Here is a 17,385-nt window from a genome sequence, read left to right as displayed (position 1 = left end):
GAGGGTGGGTGATGGGTATTGAGGAGGGCACCTTTTGGGATGAGCACTGGGTGTTGTATGGAAACCAATTTGACAATAAATTTCATATATAAAAAAAATATTAATGTCTAATATTTACTCATTGCCAAGATGAACTATGTTGGCAGCTCTCACAAACCAATGTGACAGGCATTATTACTATCCCTGCAGTTCAGGTAGGAAACTGAGGTGAGATCTGTTGCTCAGTGTTCTAGGGCTGAAATCTGAAGCCATACTCTGGTTCTATAGACCATGTCCTTTATCTTTGAGTCATACTGCCTCTGAGACAGAGACTTTGAGGTGCCTGTGGATAAACTACTTCCTCTCATGACATGTTATTTACTTCTGGCCAATATTATGAGCATAAGTGTTGGATGCAACTGCCAGGTCTGGCCCCTGGAGCATACTGTGTGGCTCTCTAAGCTCTCTCTCTCTCTTTCTTAACTTGTCAGCCAGATAGATGCAGAACACTTAACTGAGAGCCCAAGAAGTTCCATGGGGGAACCATGGGGTAAAAGTATCCTGGGTTCTTCCTCACTCTCAGAGGATAGCTCCCCAGGATGTCTGCCTAGTCAGAAACATCTGTACAAGTTTAAGTAACTGAGAAACAAACTGTGGTTATTAAATTCCTTTGTATTAAATATATTTTTGACTAAGACCTATTTGTTATAGCAGCACAACTTAGCCTATTATTAATGGCAAAGGTAAGAAATCTGGCAGATACTATCTCAACCAAGAAATTAAGGTTAACACCAACTGTGATACAACACATCAACATCATATACCTCCCAATAAGATGAACTGAGAAAGACACAATATTTCTGTGGCATTCTTGCCAAAAATGTGTAACTTCAATCTTATGATGAGAAAACTTCAGACAAGTTTAAATTGAAGGACATTATGAAAAATAACTTTCCAGTAAAGGAAAAACTCCAGAACTGTCACAGTGTGTAGGAGCCTGAGGAGACATAGCAATTAAATGCAAAGAATTGGATCCTGGGCCAGAAAAAAGGACATTAGTGAAAATTGGTGAAATGCAAAGGTCTATTACTTAGCAATATTGTGTTAATGCTAACTTCCTAATTTCAGTAATTATAGTATGTTATGTAAGATGTAAACATAAGAGGAAGGTGGAAGAAGGGAGTGCTAGAATTATCTGTGTTGTTTTACAACTTTTTGGTAAGACTAAAGTTATCTCAAAATAAAAAAAAATAAAATAAATACACGAATAAGAATGTGGTGATGAGCTACTGCCATATGGTAGCTTTGCTCTTGATACATTGTCATCAAGCCTGGACAATCAAGACCCACATTGGTTTATATACCTTCAAAAAATTTTTATTACAGAAAACTCCATTCTTCCAAGTACGTTTCAAGGCCCACCTTATTTATTAAACTTGGACTTCTGTGTCTATTGGATTGAATACCTTTCTTGTTTCTTGGGTATCTGATATGGAGTCAAAAACTCTGTCTTTCATTGTAGGTTCTCGAGAAGAGGGACTGGGGCTCTGTAGCTACATTCCATTCTGTGAAGGCTATGAAACATCTGGTCACCTGGAGCACCAACAGCATTATGTCTCTGCCTGTGAGGTTAGGCAGGGGAGTCTGCCATGCTTCAGCATCTCCTCTGCACCCCTCTTTGGACAATGTCACTGTGGGCCTGTGACCAGATCAAGGACCATAACTGAAGAGCCAGATATCAGTCCTAGGGTTAACACAGGGCATTACAGGCATGACTGTGTGCAGGTGGGAATGGTGGCATGTCAGTCCCCAGAAGCAGGGCTTTAGGCAGAAAATGCCAATAAGGTGAAAGGGTCTGTTTCTCAGAAGCAAGATGAGCAGATTAGGGAGGTCCTGGGAGCCCACACACTAAGGTGCACAGGTTTCAAATGCAAGAAACTGGGTTGTGGTGCTGGGCAGCAGCTGAAAGGAAGCCCATCCCAGAGCACATCAGGACAGATTTGGCCAGCCAGTGAACCAGTGCTTTAATAATGGAGAAAAATGGGCTGTCACAGGGCTTTGCATGGAAGGCTGTGACTGCTATTTACTGAGCAGTTAACAGGGGAAGGGTGAGGCATTTGAGGGCGGCAGTTGAATCTCAGAGTAGCAGCCTCAGCAGAAGGAGGCTGGCAAAGGCTGCAGGGGTGAAAGAGACTTTGGACCCCATATCTGGGGTGGTGGGCTCATTGGAGATGGGTGTTGAGGAGCTGCCAACAGGAGGGGTGGTCAAGGTTGCATTGGGAATGGTGGTTGAGGAGGTGTTGGCACTGTCTACACACTCAAACTTTCGGAAGATGACTCCTCCAATTGTCCGGTTCTCAGAAGATAGGAACTGACAGGTAGAGTTACTGATGTTGGAACAGCCTTTCAGCACAAGCGTCTTAGACTCTGTGAATGCAATGGAGACAGTAAGGACTTCACCTCCCTTTTTGTGCTTCTTCCACAGGCCTCTCAGCAACCTGAAACCTGTTTTAAATCTAAAACAAGAGCTTAGAGGAAATACCTAGGATCAAGAACACCAAATGGAGGGGCACCTGGGTGGCTCAGTCAGTTAAGTGTCTTACTCTTGATGTTGGGTAAGGTCATGGTCTCATAGTTTGTGAGTTCCAGTCCTGCATCAGGCTCTCCACCAACAGCACAGAGCCTGCTTCAGATCCTCTTTCTCCCTTTCTCTCTGCCTCTCCCTCTCTCTGCCTCTGCTCTCTCTCTCTCTCTCTCTCTCTCTCTCTCTCTCTCTCTCTTTCAAAATAAATGAACATTAAAAAAACAAAATAACACCAAATGGTAATAGCAGAGGGGCCACATAGGTCAGAACACAGACCCCCACCTAACTCCAGAAGAAACTGAAGCTCCAGAAGGTGGATGCAAGCCTGAGCTCACAGAAATGAGCCTGGGACTCAAATCTCCAGTGTTTACTTGAGGAGCTGACAGGTGACAAAATCCAGGGATGGGCTCGTCCCCTCTGCTCTCAGTCCAGGAAGGTCTTCTCCCAGACTCCCCGCCTCCAGGTTCTGCTTTCCATCCCCACTTTTCTTTAGACCTGAGTTCTCTCTGCCTGAATTTTCTCTAAGAAAACTAGAGGTGATCTTAATTCTAAATCTGAATTATATTGTATTTAACCCTGTTAAAGGTGCAAGTCCTAGGAAAAGGCCAAGGGAATTTGCAAAGAAGATGTTGTTGTGATTGCAACTACCATTATTGAGCTCATAGTATGTGCCAGTATTGCTCTAATGGCTACAACTTAAACAGCTCTGGGGAACAGACATTCACAGGGGAGGAAAAACCCGGAAGGGACTAGCTACTTTTCTGAAGAAGGGCTACAAACTTGCTTTGAGAAGGAAGGAAAACTCTCCAAATCCCTTTTTTTTAAAATTTTTTTTAACATTTATTTATTTTTGAGACAGAGAGAGACAGAGCATGAATGGGGGAGGGTCAGAGAGAGGGAGACACAGAATCTGAAACAGGCTCCAGGCTCTGAGCTGTCAGCACAGAGCCCGACGCGGGGCTCGAACTCACGGACTGCGAGATCATGACCTGAGCCAAAGTTGGCCGCTTAACCGACTGAGCCACCCAGGCGCCCCTCTCCAAATCCCTTTGAAGGAAACAATGACTTACTTTTCTATAGAAAATAGCAGTGCTGGAGATTGAATTAGAGTGAGCTACAAAAATGTGTTGCTTGGCACATGTCTCCAGTATGGGGGGGGGGGAAGTGGGCAAAAATAAATAAACAAAAAAACACCCCTACATGTATGGCCACTTTGATCTGTCTGGCCTTCAGATTAAGTCAAATACTATGGATTAAAAAAAAAATCTATCCTTGGCACCAAAAGATACCTGGGAACAAGCTGAGTGGAAAGAGAAATTCTTTCTGATGTTGTTGTTATCTTTAGACATAGTTTAGAATTAAACATCAGAACTGTGTTTAAATCCTAGGGATTTTTAAAATTTTTTTGAAAATCCTTATATCACTAAATGAGAGAAGTCAACGTGAAAAGGCTACATACTATATGATTCCAAATACATGATATTCTGATAAAAGCAAAATTATGGGGAGAGTACAAAGATCTGAGGTTTCCAGGGGTAAGAGATTAATAGAGGATTTTTAGGGCAGTGAAACTACTGTGTGTGATGCTATAATGGTAGATACATGTCATTATACATTTGTCAAAACCTATGGAATATGCAACACAAACAGTGAATCCTAATGTAAACCTTGGACTCTGGGTAATAATGATGTGTCAATGTAGGTTCATAGATTACAACAAATGTTCGATTTTGGTATGGAATGTTGATAGCAGGGGGAGTCTATGTATGTGTGGGAACATATATGGGGTATGTGGAAATCTCTTTACCTTTTTTCTCAATTTTTCTGTAAACCTAAAACTCTTCTAAAAAATCTTTAAAAAAGTAAAAAATAGTTTCAAGATACGTGTGATGTTTGACCCAACTGAAAAATCTGCAATTACATGTAAACATGGATTTCCAATACTATAATTGCCATTAACAAAAGTTGAAATTAAATTGTCCTTGAGTGTTGGTGTTCTTAAACTATTTTTATTCTGAGCCGTATTGTGACGGAGACTCACTGGCTGTTCTAATTTTAGCTTCATGTCTCTTCCTACCTGCTGGGCCACCACTAGACACCATTAGAATGCATTTCCACCCTCCAATGCAGTTTGGGTTCTGGCCAACAGAATGTGAGAAAGTGACTCATGCACCTCCAGGCCTTGCCTAAAAAAACCTGCCTGCCTGGGTGCCTGGGGCCTGGGTGGCTCAGTAGGTTCATGAGTTTGAGCCCTCCATGGGGCTCTCTGCTGTCAGTGGGAGGCCCACTTTGGATCCCCTGTCTCCCTCTCTCTTCCTTTCTCTCTCTCTCTCTCTCTCTCTCTCTCTCTCTCTCTCTCTCAAACATAAACATTAAAAAAAAAAAAAGACTTTCCTGCCTTCCTCCACTTCTTCTCTTTCCCCCACCTATTGGTGAGATTCAAAGAATATAGCAGGCAGCTGCCAAGTCCTGGGTAGGTGGGAACCAGAGCCTCGAGATGGAAGAAACACAGGCCCCAAAACTCTGCAATCAACTGCCATATGAGCAAAAAATAAACATCTGTTACATTGAGCCAGAGGATTTAGAGGTTGCTTTTTAACAGTAATAAACATAACCTAACTAATAAATGTATTATTCCTTAAATACTTGGGTATACTATTAGCTTTGTATTTTATAATGGTTAAGTTGTGGGGCTCCTGGGTGGCTCAATCAGTTTAGAGTCAGACTCTTGGTTTCAGCTCAGGTCATGATCTCATGGTTTATGAATTCATGCCCCACATCAAACTTTGTGCTGACAGCAGAGAACCTTCTTGGAATTCTCTCTCTCCCTCTCTCTCTGGCCCTCTCTTACTCTCTCTCTTCCTCTCTAAATAAATAAATAAATAGTTAACTTGTATTTCATAATGGTTAATATCAAATTAATTCTATAGAAAAAAAGCAAATTGTTGGCTCTTAAACCCAATCTAACTCTTTCAGTCAGGTGATCCATGTTGTCATAAGCCGACACTTCTCAGTGAAAAGTAGAGAGAAAAGTGTTAAGTATTAAAAGGAAATAAAAGCAAACACACACCCCCACAGAACAACTCAAACTAGTAAAGAAATAAATGCCAGGAATGACATGATCCACTTAAACAGGCCTGGCTTGATTATAAGCCACAGTAGAACAAGGTTCAAGAGGTGGACAGCCCAGAAGGAATGGTTCTGGACTAAGGTGGCAGAAATAGCAACCAGCTCAAGGCTACATTAACAGCCTCACTATCTCAAAGACATTCTGACCTTGTCTTTTTATCCTACTAACCTCCCCCAGCCTTCTTTTGTTAACCTAGAACTTATTACCCAACACTTGATATGTTTTCAACTCAAGTCTCATAAAAGGAAATTAAAACCCCAAGACGTACCAGTCTTAAATTCTGCAACTAGACTAACACACCGTTCTTCTTTATAACATTTCCTGGATTTCACACTACAGGAAGTTTCATTAGATCCATAACATGCAAGACACTCTGTGTTGTTGGACACATCTTCCTGTAGAGGAGCTGGGAAGAATAAGAGTAATTTAGAACAGTGTTAAAACACAGAACATGACACTGCCTTGTACTGAAGGAGACAAGCAAGCAAATATGCTGGCCAGAGAGAACTTGAGAATGGGCAATTGCATGAAGACACTAATCATCCCAGCCGAAGAGTTACATATCCCCCCAAAACAGTTATAGCACACAACCCCACACACTTGCCCTTACAAACCATTCAGTCTTTAAGAACTATGGTCAGTGGTTGTGTTGGGCTGAGAAGAAAACCAACTGATGTCAACATTAGCCAGCTATGCTGAAAACGCCAATAAGTGTATAGATGTTACTAAATCTTTCTCTGAATAGGGGTACCTGTGTGGCTTAGTCAGTTAAGCATCCAATTTCGGCTCAGGTCATGATCTCACAGTGAGTTTGAGTCCTGTGTTGGGCACTGTGCTGACAGCTCAGAGTCTGGAGGCTTCTTCAGATTCTGTGTGTGTGTCTCTCTCTCTGCCCCTCCCCAACTCGTGCTCTGTCTCCCTCGCTCTCTCTAAATATATATCTCTCTCTCTCTGCCTTTCTCTCTCTCTCTGTTCCTCTCTCCCCAAAATAAATAAACCTTTAAATAAATAAATATTTCTCTGAATAAATGAACACATGCCATTACTTACCAAAATTATACTGAGACCCAGTTCTGCTATTAATGATCTATGCTAGAACTATGACCAATTAACCTTGCCTTTGTGGCTATGTTTTCTTCTCCTTGAAAAGAGAGCTTTGGTAGGAGGGGCATCTGGGTGGCTCAGTCAGTTAAGTATCCTACTCTTGATTTCAGTTCAGGTCAGGATCTCATGGTTCATGAGTTCAAGCCCCACATCGGGCTCTGCACTGACAGCAAGGAGCCTGCTCAAGATTCTCTCTCCCTCTCCATCTGTTCCTCTCCTGCTCTTTCTCTCTCAAAAATAAATAAACACTAAAAAGAGAGAGAGCTTTGTATGGACCAACAGTTGTCAAATTATGGTCCAAGAACTACTGGGAATCACCCAAGAATCTTTCAGGGAGTCCACAAGGTCAAAACCATTTTCATGATAATACTAAGATGTTCGTTGCCTCTTTCACTCTATTTCTCTCATGAATGTACAGTGGAATTTTTGAAAGGTTACATGACATGAGATATTGCAACAGATTAAATAAGTGCACAAGCAAATCTGAGAACCCAGTTGTCTTCTATTAAGCCAGAAACCAAAGATGTTTGAGAAAATATGTAACAATGCCACTTTTCTTACTAAACATTATGTTTTGTTTTGGAAGATAGCTTTTTTCTATTTAAAAATGTTATTAATGTTCACATGTGGGTTTATTATTTTTTAGTAAGCTCAATAAAAATTTTTTAAATTTCTTTTGGACATTTTTTTAATTTTTAAAATTTCTAATACAGTAAATACTGATCATATGGATCACATAAATCAAAGTTCTCTGGAGTTTGCCATAATTTTTAATACCTACAGTCTTAAAATAGGGCCTGAAACCACATTTTAGAACTACTAATAAGCATCTAATTCCATCCAACTTGGAGTGCTGTGACTTCTGTCTGTACTTGGAAAAGAGGAAAGCATGAGAGTAGTGGTGGTTTTCCCATTTTCCTGTAATTGTTGTAATTGTTGTAAGTCAGCTATTTATATTACTTAGATATGTACTGAAGCTCTTGGACCTGAGATGTACCCCAGAGAGTGAGAACCACAGGTGGCAAAGGAAGGGACAGGGCCAGGTAGTCAGAGGGAGGATGGCACATTGCCAGCACCCACCTAGAGCATCACTGGTGTCATTACACTCCTTCCCTTGGCAACACTGGCTTGTAAAGTGAAAACGTTCTTCACCAGACACGTGGACAGTGAAAGCTTCAACCATGTCTCTTCCTTCCCTGCAGTTCTCTGCAGAGCAGGCCTTATCCTGATATAATGCAATGGCTGCCGCTGCACAAAGACAAACACAGAATATCATCCCTGGGTGCTGAAGCTTCAGAGAGGGCAGAGACCCTGAATAGTGACTGCTTCAGGAAACAGTAGAAACATATCCTCAGTTCAATGTGATTTCAGAGACACTTGGGAGAGTTCCCTGCAAAAAGAAAAAATTTTCCCCATGAGGTAGTTCCTTCCTTTAGCAGGAGACTAGCAGAGGTGCAGGCTAAACTTCAGGACAAAGACTGATGAGGAGCTTGAAAATGGTAGTTCGGGCCAATATTCCAGAGTGCACTTATCAGTCTTAGCATCTTGAAAAATAGCCAAGCAGATCTGATGGTCCTAAGTGCAATCTGATGTTAAACCTGAATACAGTCAAGCTTTTAGATCAGAGCTCTCTGATATGGTAGTTAGTAGCTATATGTGGCTATTTAAAATTAAGCTCTTCAGTCATATAACCACATTTCAAATGGCCAATAACTACATGAGGCTACTATATAAGACAGCATTGATGTAAACTTTTCCATTATTGAAGAAAGTTCTACTGAGCAGCATGGATCCAATTTATAGGAAAATACCAGAAATAGGGGAAGAAAGAAATGACACCACAAAGAAGCAATTAACCAAAGCCAGAATATGAGACAAATATAGGACAAATGGTCCAGTTTCTCCAACAAATCAGTGGGATTGAACAACAACAAAATGATGATTGATTCCTGTTATAAAACAAATTGGACATATTAGATCTGATAGCAAAATACAGTGTGAGGATTTTGTTTATATATAAATTCTAATACATTAACTATAACACAACATCTGAAACAATTGAGACATTTTTAAGATGTCCTGGCTACTACAGAAAATTAAAGAATTCCAGCTAATTTTCTTAGGCATATAAAGGTATGGTAGTTACATAAAGAGAAAAAAAGGGGCGCCTGGGTGGCGCAGTCAGTTAAGCGTCCGACTTCAGCCAGGTCACGATCTCGCGGTCCGGGAGTTCGAGCCCCGCGTCAGGCTCTGGGCTGATGGCTCAGAGCCTGGAGCCTGTTTCCGATTCTGTGTCTCCCTCTCTCTCTGCCCCTCCCCCATTCATGCTCTGTCTCTCTCTGTCCCAAAAATAAATAAAAACGTTGAAAAAAAAATTAAAAAAAAAAGAGAAAAAAAAAGTCCTTATCAGAGATGAATAGTGAAGTATTTTTAGGTGAAATTACATGATATGTAAGTTTGCTTTAAAATACCATTGCTTGGGCACCTGGGTGGCCCAGTTGGTTAAGCATCCAATTTTGGCTTAGGTCATGATCTTATGGTTCATTAGTTCAAGCCCCACATCAGACTCTGCTCTGGCAGCTCAGAGTTTGCTTGGGATTCTGTCCCTGCCCCCATCTCTTTCTGCCCCTCCCCCACTTTCTCTCTGTCTCTCTCTTTCTCAAAAAAAAAAAAAAATAAGTAAATTTTAAAACAAAAGAAAAAAGAAATTTCAAAAAATAAATAAAATATTATTACAAAAAAAGGCAAAATGTTGATAATTATTGACACAGGATAGTGGTTACATAGCAATGCATTATATTCTTCTTCTTGCTTTTGTGCATATTTGAAAATGCCCATAATAAAAAGTTAAAAATAAATCTAAGTGCTCTGAGAGAGAGGTAACAATCATGCCAGGAAAACACCCTGGGAGGGAGTATGAGTGAAAGTATGTTGGATCTGGAACAGGAATGAGCACTGAAACAGAGAAAATTGGGGAGGAAAAATGGAAGAATGCAAGCACCCAGAGCAAAGTTCCTGCTTTGCAGTTTACTAAGAGGTTCCCTTGCTTCTCACATCCACTAATTCAGGTACAGAATGAGATTTCAGCCAAGGGCAGCCATTCCAAAAAGCCACAAGGGCTTGTCTGTTTGCTCCTGCATTTTCATCTGACTTCTGAATTTTGCTTCTTCTGGAAGGCATATTCATGAGCCCATCTCTCTCTTTGCACAGCTGGGCCTTTCCTCAGCCTTCCTTTCTTCCCTGGCCACCCTCTCCAGCTCCTGCCCCATGCAAATCCCAGAAATGGGGGTTATAGCATCCCAGACTCACCTAGAGAAGAGTTGGCCAAGAAACTGGTACAGCTGACATTGGCACTTGAGGGACACCCAGTGATGCTGCTGTTGACACAGGAGTTTGTCAATGAATTACACTGCACACAACTCAGGGATTCTGGGGAGACAAGATGTCCAACATTGTCAACATTCAGGAGACACTTATAGAGTGTACTATGGACAAAACACCACATCCATCTCAAGCTAAAGGAATAGCTGGGAGGTATCCCTTCCCTCTGGCATCCCCCAAACTTGAGGCTGTGAAATATAGCCACCCCCATTAGTTTCTCTCCACTGTCCACCATTTCCCACTGGGAATAACCACAGCACAGAGCTCCAGCTCCACTGACACCAGTGTGCACAGAGAGGTCTCCCATTATCCACTGACCAGACTTTGACATGAGAGGCCACATGAGAGAACCCCAGAGCACCAAGAACAGAAGACCTTGATGAGGTGTGAAAAGAGGTCTTTATTCCCAAAGGGTGTCATTGTTTTCCCTCACCTACAGCTGTTACCACAAGTGCCGCGATGATACAGGTAAGGAGGATGCCTTTCATGGTGCTGGATCTGGTGTCTCACAAGGACAAGGACTGTGGCTGTACAGCTCTAAGCCTGAAGAGACACAAATAAGGCAGTCTGGGGTCTTGGAACATCCCCTAATTGTAATCATACTTTGATAAGCCCAGCACACAGCCCATCCTTGTGAAAGAGAAAGACAGATACCATATGGTTTCACTCTTATGTGGATCCTGAGAAACTCAACAGGAACCCATGGGGGAGGGGAAGAAAAAAAAAAAAAAGAGGTTAGAGTGGGAGAGAGCCAAAGCATAAGAGACTGTTGAGAACTGAGAGCAAACTGAGGGTTGATGGGGGGTGGGAGGGAGGAGAGGGTGGGTAATGGGTATTGAGGAGGGCACCTTTTGGGATGAGCACTGGGTGTTGTATGGAAACCAATTTGACAATAAATTTCATATATAAATAAAAAAAATAAAAAAAAAAGAAAGAAAGAGTCAGCATTCTTAGCTGTGAGCACAGATTTGTGATGCAGTTTCTATGCTGTCCTTTTATGTGCATCAGTCTGGGATTTCCCCAATTCTGGATGCCTGCAGAAACATCTACACACAGATACAAAATGCAGCCTGTGCATTTCCTACGGAGCCACTTCAGGTACAAGATGGGCAAGCAGAAGATTGCCAGCCCCACTGGGAATGGGATCCAAGAAGAAAGCTGGGCTTTCCTGTCCCAGAGCATAATGTAATCCTCTAGCTAATATCTGGCCTCATACACATAATTGAGGGGCTTACCATTGTCATCACCACTCCAGTGGGCAGACACCTATTGAGAACTTTATTCTGAGCATTCTGTGTTCTTTAATTCATGTAATGCCTCCACCCTAGCAGACAGGTACTATTATTAACATCGCCCTCATTTCGTAGGGAAAATCAAGTCCCAGAGAGGTTAAATAAATCACTCAAAGTCAAGGTCACATTCTTGGGAGGTGATAGAGCTGGGGTCAGCTAAGGCCCCTAACCACCACCCACACTGCCTCAAACTCATGTGAGTACCAGAGCCCCAGGCCTGAACACAATCAGCCTACAGGACTGAACCAGAGGCTCCAGCACACCAGTCTTTCTGTATCCACCAATCATCTGATAGCTACAGTTTCTCTGTATTCATTAGGATCCTGAATCAGAGCTCCCAGAATTTCATCTTGCCCATGTATCAAAGGAGCAAGGAGGGGAAGTATCTGGCTCTGCACGGAGTCCTTCCTGATTGTTAGCTCATTTACCCTATAAACAGTAGCCACAAGCTGCATGTGGCTATTTGAATTTAGATTCATTGAAATGTTGAAAAAAAAAAAACAACATTCCTTTTCTCAGTCACCTGGCTAGTGACCACTTATTGGCCAGCACAACTTTGGAACATTTCCTTCATCACAGAAAGTCCCAGCTCACAGTGTTGCTTATTGCTCTGCTCAGCAGGTGGCAAACTTATAGACAGAGATAATGAATGCTGCCCAAATTCACCCAGCTTGTTAGGCCAAAATTGGGACTTCATTCTGCATCCTTTAAGCTCCAAAGCTGAGTTGCACCATGATAGGGAGAACTGACTTTCACCTGGGAGCTGCAGCCCACCTCTCACCTCTCACCTTTCCACACTACATACATGTACACACCACACACACCACTTCAACTATGATCTCTTAGTTGACTTATTAGGGGTTGGTGAAAATGAAGAGAAACTAGTTCAATCAGGGGAGGCAGATGGGCCCATATATTATCTAATGGCCACAAAATATAAAAAAAAAAAAACAAGGAGAAAAATTAAGTATGTCTAATTTGAAGCTTGTGGCAGATGTTCTTTTCATTGCACCCTGCATGTGCCCATGCCTGATGACCCCTCCAGGCTTCAGGAACCCCAGTAGGGAAAGAGGCTCATGGGGGTGAGCCTCCTGGGAAGGGTCTTCTCAAGCCTTGTGAGTGTGGAAGAGGATGGAAATGGAGGTAAAGAGATGAGTGTAAAGAGGCCATAGCAGCTATGCCTGGTACATAAATTGCTTCTCCTTGTGGCATAAACATGATTATTAGCCTCATTTTCATAGGGAAATAAAGGAGGCCCAGAGAGATCAGGATCCAGTCCAGGGACACATGGCAGAGAGTCAGAGTCTGGAGTGGTGAGAACTTGGGCCCTGCTTGCCACCTCTGAAGCCAGTGAGGTGGAGGTTGGGAAAGGGAGCCTCATATGGAAAATGTGAACACGCAGCATCTAAAAAAAAACCCTTTGCAAAGTACTTCCTTCCACTCATTCTATAATTGGATATTTTCAATAGCCTGAGAGGGTTCCACCACAATTGCTTTCATTTTATACATAGGCAAGCAGAGTTCAGAGCAGGCATGAAAAGGACAAAGCACATACCATGAGCAAACCCCACAATGCACACATCTCTCCTCACCAGCCTTCCCTTTCCTGAGTGTTGCTAAAGAAGCCAGAGCTATGAGAATTCCCTGGACTACAACCACCCCCACAATGCCCTTCCCTTGGTTTCAGCTCCTCTCAAGGTGGGACACCCTCCCCCCACCCCCACAGCTTGGCTTCAGCCCCTCACCTTCAGAGTCTGTCCTGGAGACTGCCCACAGAAGGTGGATCCCAGCAGAGGATTAGACCAGGTGTGTGAAGGGCCTTATATAGCAGGTGACTACACAATCAGAAACCACAGCTGCCTGCAGGGAGGGGCTTCTGGGTCAGGCTGGACTCTGCCCAGCCACAGGGCCACAGGGAGCTTAATCCTTTGGCAGCTGTGCAGTTGGTCAACTATCTGAGGCCTCCAGAATTTGAGTGCAACTTTGGTTAAGGCCTGCCTTTGGCAAAGCATGCAAGAAGTAAGATGTGTCTCAGGCATGGTCTTATGTTGGCTGTGGCCCACAGAATGGATTACAGTATCTGTTAATAAGTCACAAGCCTCACATTATACCAGCTTGATAAAGCAGTCACCTTGATCAGCCCATTTACAGATAAGGAAATGAAGGCACAGGAGAGAAACATAAGAGACTTGCCCAAGATCACACAGCTCAGGCAGAATCAGAACTCAGAATCAGGCCATATAGAGTCCATGAAGCTTAGGAAAGGGGAGTCAGGCCCCATGGGGCCTCAATAAGTCTCAGAGTCCTTTAGCCAAGATAAGGGCAAACCCACTGTGCAACCTCACAGGGTAGAGGGGTCACGAAGCCCTTGCTTGCAGCATGTCCTACATGCCTGTATGAGGGGCCCACAAGCATTTCTGCTGCCAACACCAACACTCGAATTCATCCAGCCTCACCATCAGGGAAGCCACTATTGATAAGAACCTGGGTCAGCACCTCCCAGCAGCCTCACATTGTGCCATCGATGCTCCTGGCATTGAGAATAAACTGGAGTTACCTGCTCTTTTCTTCTTTCTGCTGTCCCTGCCACCTCAAGACACATATGCATGCACATTCATGCACACACTGACATACACACAAACTCAGACATATATTCACACACATCATAAACCACAGACACACACACACACAAATATCCATACACACACACACACACACACACACACACACACACACACACCACATCACACCAACATCCCCAGCTTTCAGTTAAAGTTGGAGTTCCCCATTCTTGAAAATATCTCTTTGTTTTTTAAAAAAAAGTATGTATGTATGTATGTATGTATTTATTTATTTTGAGAGAAAGAGAGAGCGTGAGCCAGGGAGGAGCAGAAAGAGAGAGAGACAGAGGATCCCAAGCCCTGACCCAGGGCTCCAACTTGAGATGGGGGGCTCCATCTCACAAACCATGAAAACATGACCTGAACCAAAATCAAGAGTCAGATGCTTAACTGACTGAGCACCCAGGCATCCTGAAAATACTACTTATCCATTTGACCTACTCTGTCACTCAGCTTTCCCTCCTTTTCCCAAGCTCATGTTTTCATTCAACAAACATTTTTTTTTCTTTTTTGCACTATGCATCAGGTCTGCTCCAAGCATTTGGGAGGTATCTGAGCAAAGAGACAGAGACTGACCTCCTTGAGTGTAGTCATGAATGTGAAACAGAAAACATAAATAAAGTGATAAACAAGCAAATTACAGAGTAGATTAGAATGTGGTGACTGCTCTGATGAAAAGACAGAGAAAAGCAAAAGCAAAGGTGAAGGACAAAGCATGCTGGGGAACACAGGATTCAATTTTAAATAAGGAGGTCTGCATTGGTCTCATGAAGAAGGTGAAATTTGGGTCATTTTTGTAAGCAGAGCCTCTGACCATCCCTTGTTTTCTCTTGCTCTCTCCTACCCTCAGGATGGCTATAACAGCATTTTCCTAAACAAAGGTAAGTCCCTCCCTAACAGAATTTGTTATGTCTTCACTCCAGCCACCTGGGACACCCCATTAGGAGAGGTGGTAGCAGGAGTAGCCAATGGGATGTGGTGAAAGAAAAGGCCTATGCATTGGACTTTCCCCAGCCTAAGATGGGGGATTTGAAAGGCACAATAACAGCCCCAGGGACCACTCTGTTAACACACTGAAAACTGACAGGAGAATCAGGCTAATCTACATTAATCCTTCTCAGAAGGCACCAGATCCCCAGGAAAATGGGCCAAAGGCAACTAGGAAGGTCTGGATCTGAATGCAGTCTTTGCCTTTCTTGCCACATAAGTTACTTATTAATCTGTCTCACTGGGCCTGAGTTCCCCAAGTATAAAATGGGAACATCAGACCTCAAAGAAATGCTTGTTCATTATTTATTTCCTTCTTCATTTCTCACCCCATCCCATTGTGTTGTTTCTAATGTCATATAACAACAATGACATGGGAGGTGGGGGTTGATCTTGAGTGATTTGGTTGCAGCCCTGGAGCTCAGCTGTACACAGCCATTCACAGCAGTCCTGGATTTGCCCTACCCAAGGTCTAGACAGTATATAGATGGGTATCATAACCCCCCTTGACAGATAAGGATGCTGAGCCCCAAAGAGGCCTCTCTGTTAGGCCTTCAGACACCTGGGCCAATATTCTTTCCACTCCAACACAGCTCATGTAGGGCCAGCCTCGGCCCCAGGGTTGGGAACATTGACCCACCTTCCCTCCTCCCGTTCTATTCCATAGTCAGCATGGAACTATCAGAACTAAAAAGCTGGAATCAGTCATGAAACATTATAAAAATGCACGCCCTAAAGCAGACACTCCTTCTGACTAGCCAAGAAGTCCAGGGATCCAAGAGAAGAATGACCTCAACACACAACCTAACTTTTGCTCCTAAACTAAGGACACTGGGCATGCCTCAGGCACCCTGGTTCTATTATCACCTTAGAAGAGAACAAAGCTGGCTGTCCTCATGACCATTCAGCAGGGGTAAGCTAAAACTCACCCAGATATTGGAGAGCTTCTCTGGGGTGTGAACCTGAAAGCCATGTGGAAAATGGGTTTCCTAAACTATCAACAAAGCTTGACGATGAGTTCTCAGAGAAGTGCACTCCATTTTAGAATAAATTTGCAGAGGTAGGCAGGGTCAGGGCAGGACATCCAGAACAGAAACTCCAATAGGGATCTAAGCCAAAAACTCAGCTAAATGTCCTTCACACATGTTCCACCTGCTCTCCATCTGTGTTTGCTTCAGGGAACTTTCATCGCCTGGCTTGTTCCTCCAGCTTGAAAACGTGAAAATGAGCTAAAATCATTAAATTACTCTTCCAAGTATTCCTGATCTGCAGACACCACTCAGGGAAAATGGGAATGCTCTAAGAGATAGGCCTCCCCAATAGTCCATGCCCTGTGCAAGATAACAATCCCTGAGTCTTGGGTTCCCCATCTGTCAAATGGAGACAGCAATACCACCTACTTCTTAAGAGCTGTTCTGAGGCTTAAAGGAAATCACTGACATTCTGTATGTACTTATCATGTTGAAAGGGCTCCAAAAATGATGCTTCCCACTGCTGTCACTTTATGAGCTTACACCAGTGACATCATAGCCCGGGAGAATACACAAAGCCACACAGAGCAGGGGCTAAGATGAAGCCTGACCTCAGAGTGCTCCTCTGTCACTTACCAATTGATTGAGCTTAAACAGTTCGTTTAAGACTCATTCTCTGAGTCTTGGTTTCTTCACCGGAAAGACAGGGACATCCACAATACCCAATGTGTTACAAAGATTAAGAGGAAAGCCATGATGCTTTTTGCACAATGCATACACTATTATAAATCTAGCCCAAGAAAATGTGGCTATTATCATTAATTTAGTCACTCAAAGTTTACCTGGTCTTCCTTTGTGGCAGGCAACCTGTCTAGTACTAAATAAATAATTATCTCAGGAAATTTTCAACATAACCATTTCCCAATAGACTCCTGGCTCTAAATGCAAGGCCTTTTGAAAGAATTGTTGCATCCAACATTATATAAAATCAGTTTGTTTGAATGATCTACTCTTGTGGACCTCCACTGGACTGATGAGGAAAAACAAAACCCAACAGACAGGTCTGGCTTGACACCTGGCTACACCACTTATCAGGTCTGTAAACTTGTTTAAAACTCTCAGCATCTCCATCAAAACAAAAGGAGAAAAATGTCTATTTCACACAGATACTGACTCACATAGTGGCTGACACACAAAAAGCACTAAATTAAAATAGATGCCCCTTTCCCCAAATCCTTTTTCTGGCAATTAAGACCTAAATGTCCTCATTTATTCAAGAAAATATATGTTAGTGCCTTTATGCCAAGCTCTGGATAGTGGGAATACAAAGCCCTTG

General features: G+C 42.9%; 1 protein-coding gene across 1 annotated transcript; it reads right to left on the bottom strand.

Moving 5' to 3' along the window:
• Positions 1 to 1,028: 1,028 nt before the first annotated feature.
• LYPD8 (LY6/PLAUR domain containing 8) lies at positions 1,029 to 13,321 on the bottom strand. Its single transcript, XM_040465519.1, has 6 exons — positions 13,216 to 13,321; positions 10,612 to 10,721; positions 10,107 to 10,226; positions 7,878 to 8,045; positions 5,962 to 6,099; positions 1,029 to 2,406 (listed from the first exon to the last, which is right to left on the bottom strand). The coding sequence occupies exons 2-6, from the start codon at positions 10,664 to 10,666 to the stop codon at positions 2,117 to 2,119; spliced, it is 771 nt and encodes a 256-aa protein (XP_040321453.1). The 5' UTR covers positions 10,667 to 10,721; positions 13,216 to 13,321; the 3' UTR covers positions 1,029 to 2,116.
• Between the last annotated feature and the right edge of the window lie 4,064 nt (positions 13,322 to 17,385).

The sequence above is a fragment of the Herpailurus yagouaroundi genome, unplaced genomic scaffold (assembly GCF_014898765.1).
Source record: "Herpailurus yagouaroundi ecotype Mexico unplaced genomic scaffold, PumYag 566, whole genome shotgun sequence".
Taxonomy (NCBI): Eukaryota; Metazoa; Chordata; class Mammalia; order Carnivora; family Felidae; genus Herpailurus; species Herpailurus yagouaroundi.
This window is presented reverse-complemented; position numbering and strand designations above follow the sequence as displayed.

Bases quoted from the DNA above. Each gene is read 5' to 3' on its own strand.
- LYPD8 (XM_040465519.1), bottom strand. From the start codon at position 10,666: ATGAAAGGCATCCTCCTTACCTGTATCATCGCGGCACTTGTGGTAACA. The intron at 8,046-10,106 runs GTGAGTCTGGGA...GTCTTTGTGCAG, and splicing joins CTTGGCCAACTCTTCTCTAG to CGGCAGCCATTGCATTATAT. The intron at 2,407-5,961 runs GTACGTCTTGGG...TTGCATTCACAG, and splicing joins AGTTGCAGAATTTAAGACTG to AGTCTAAGACGCTTGTGCTG.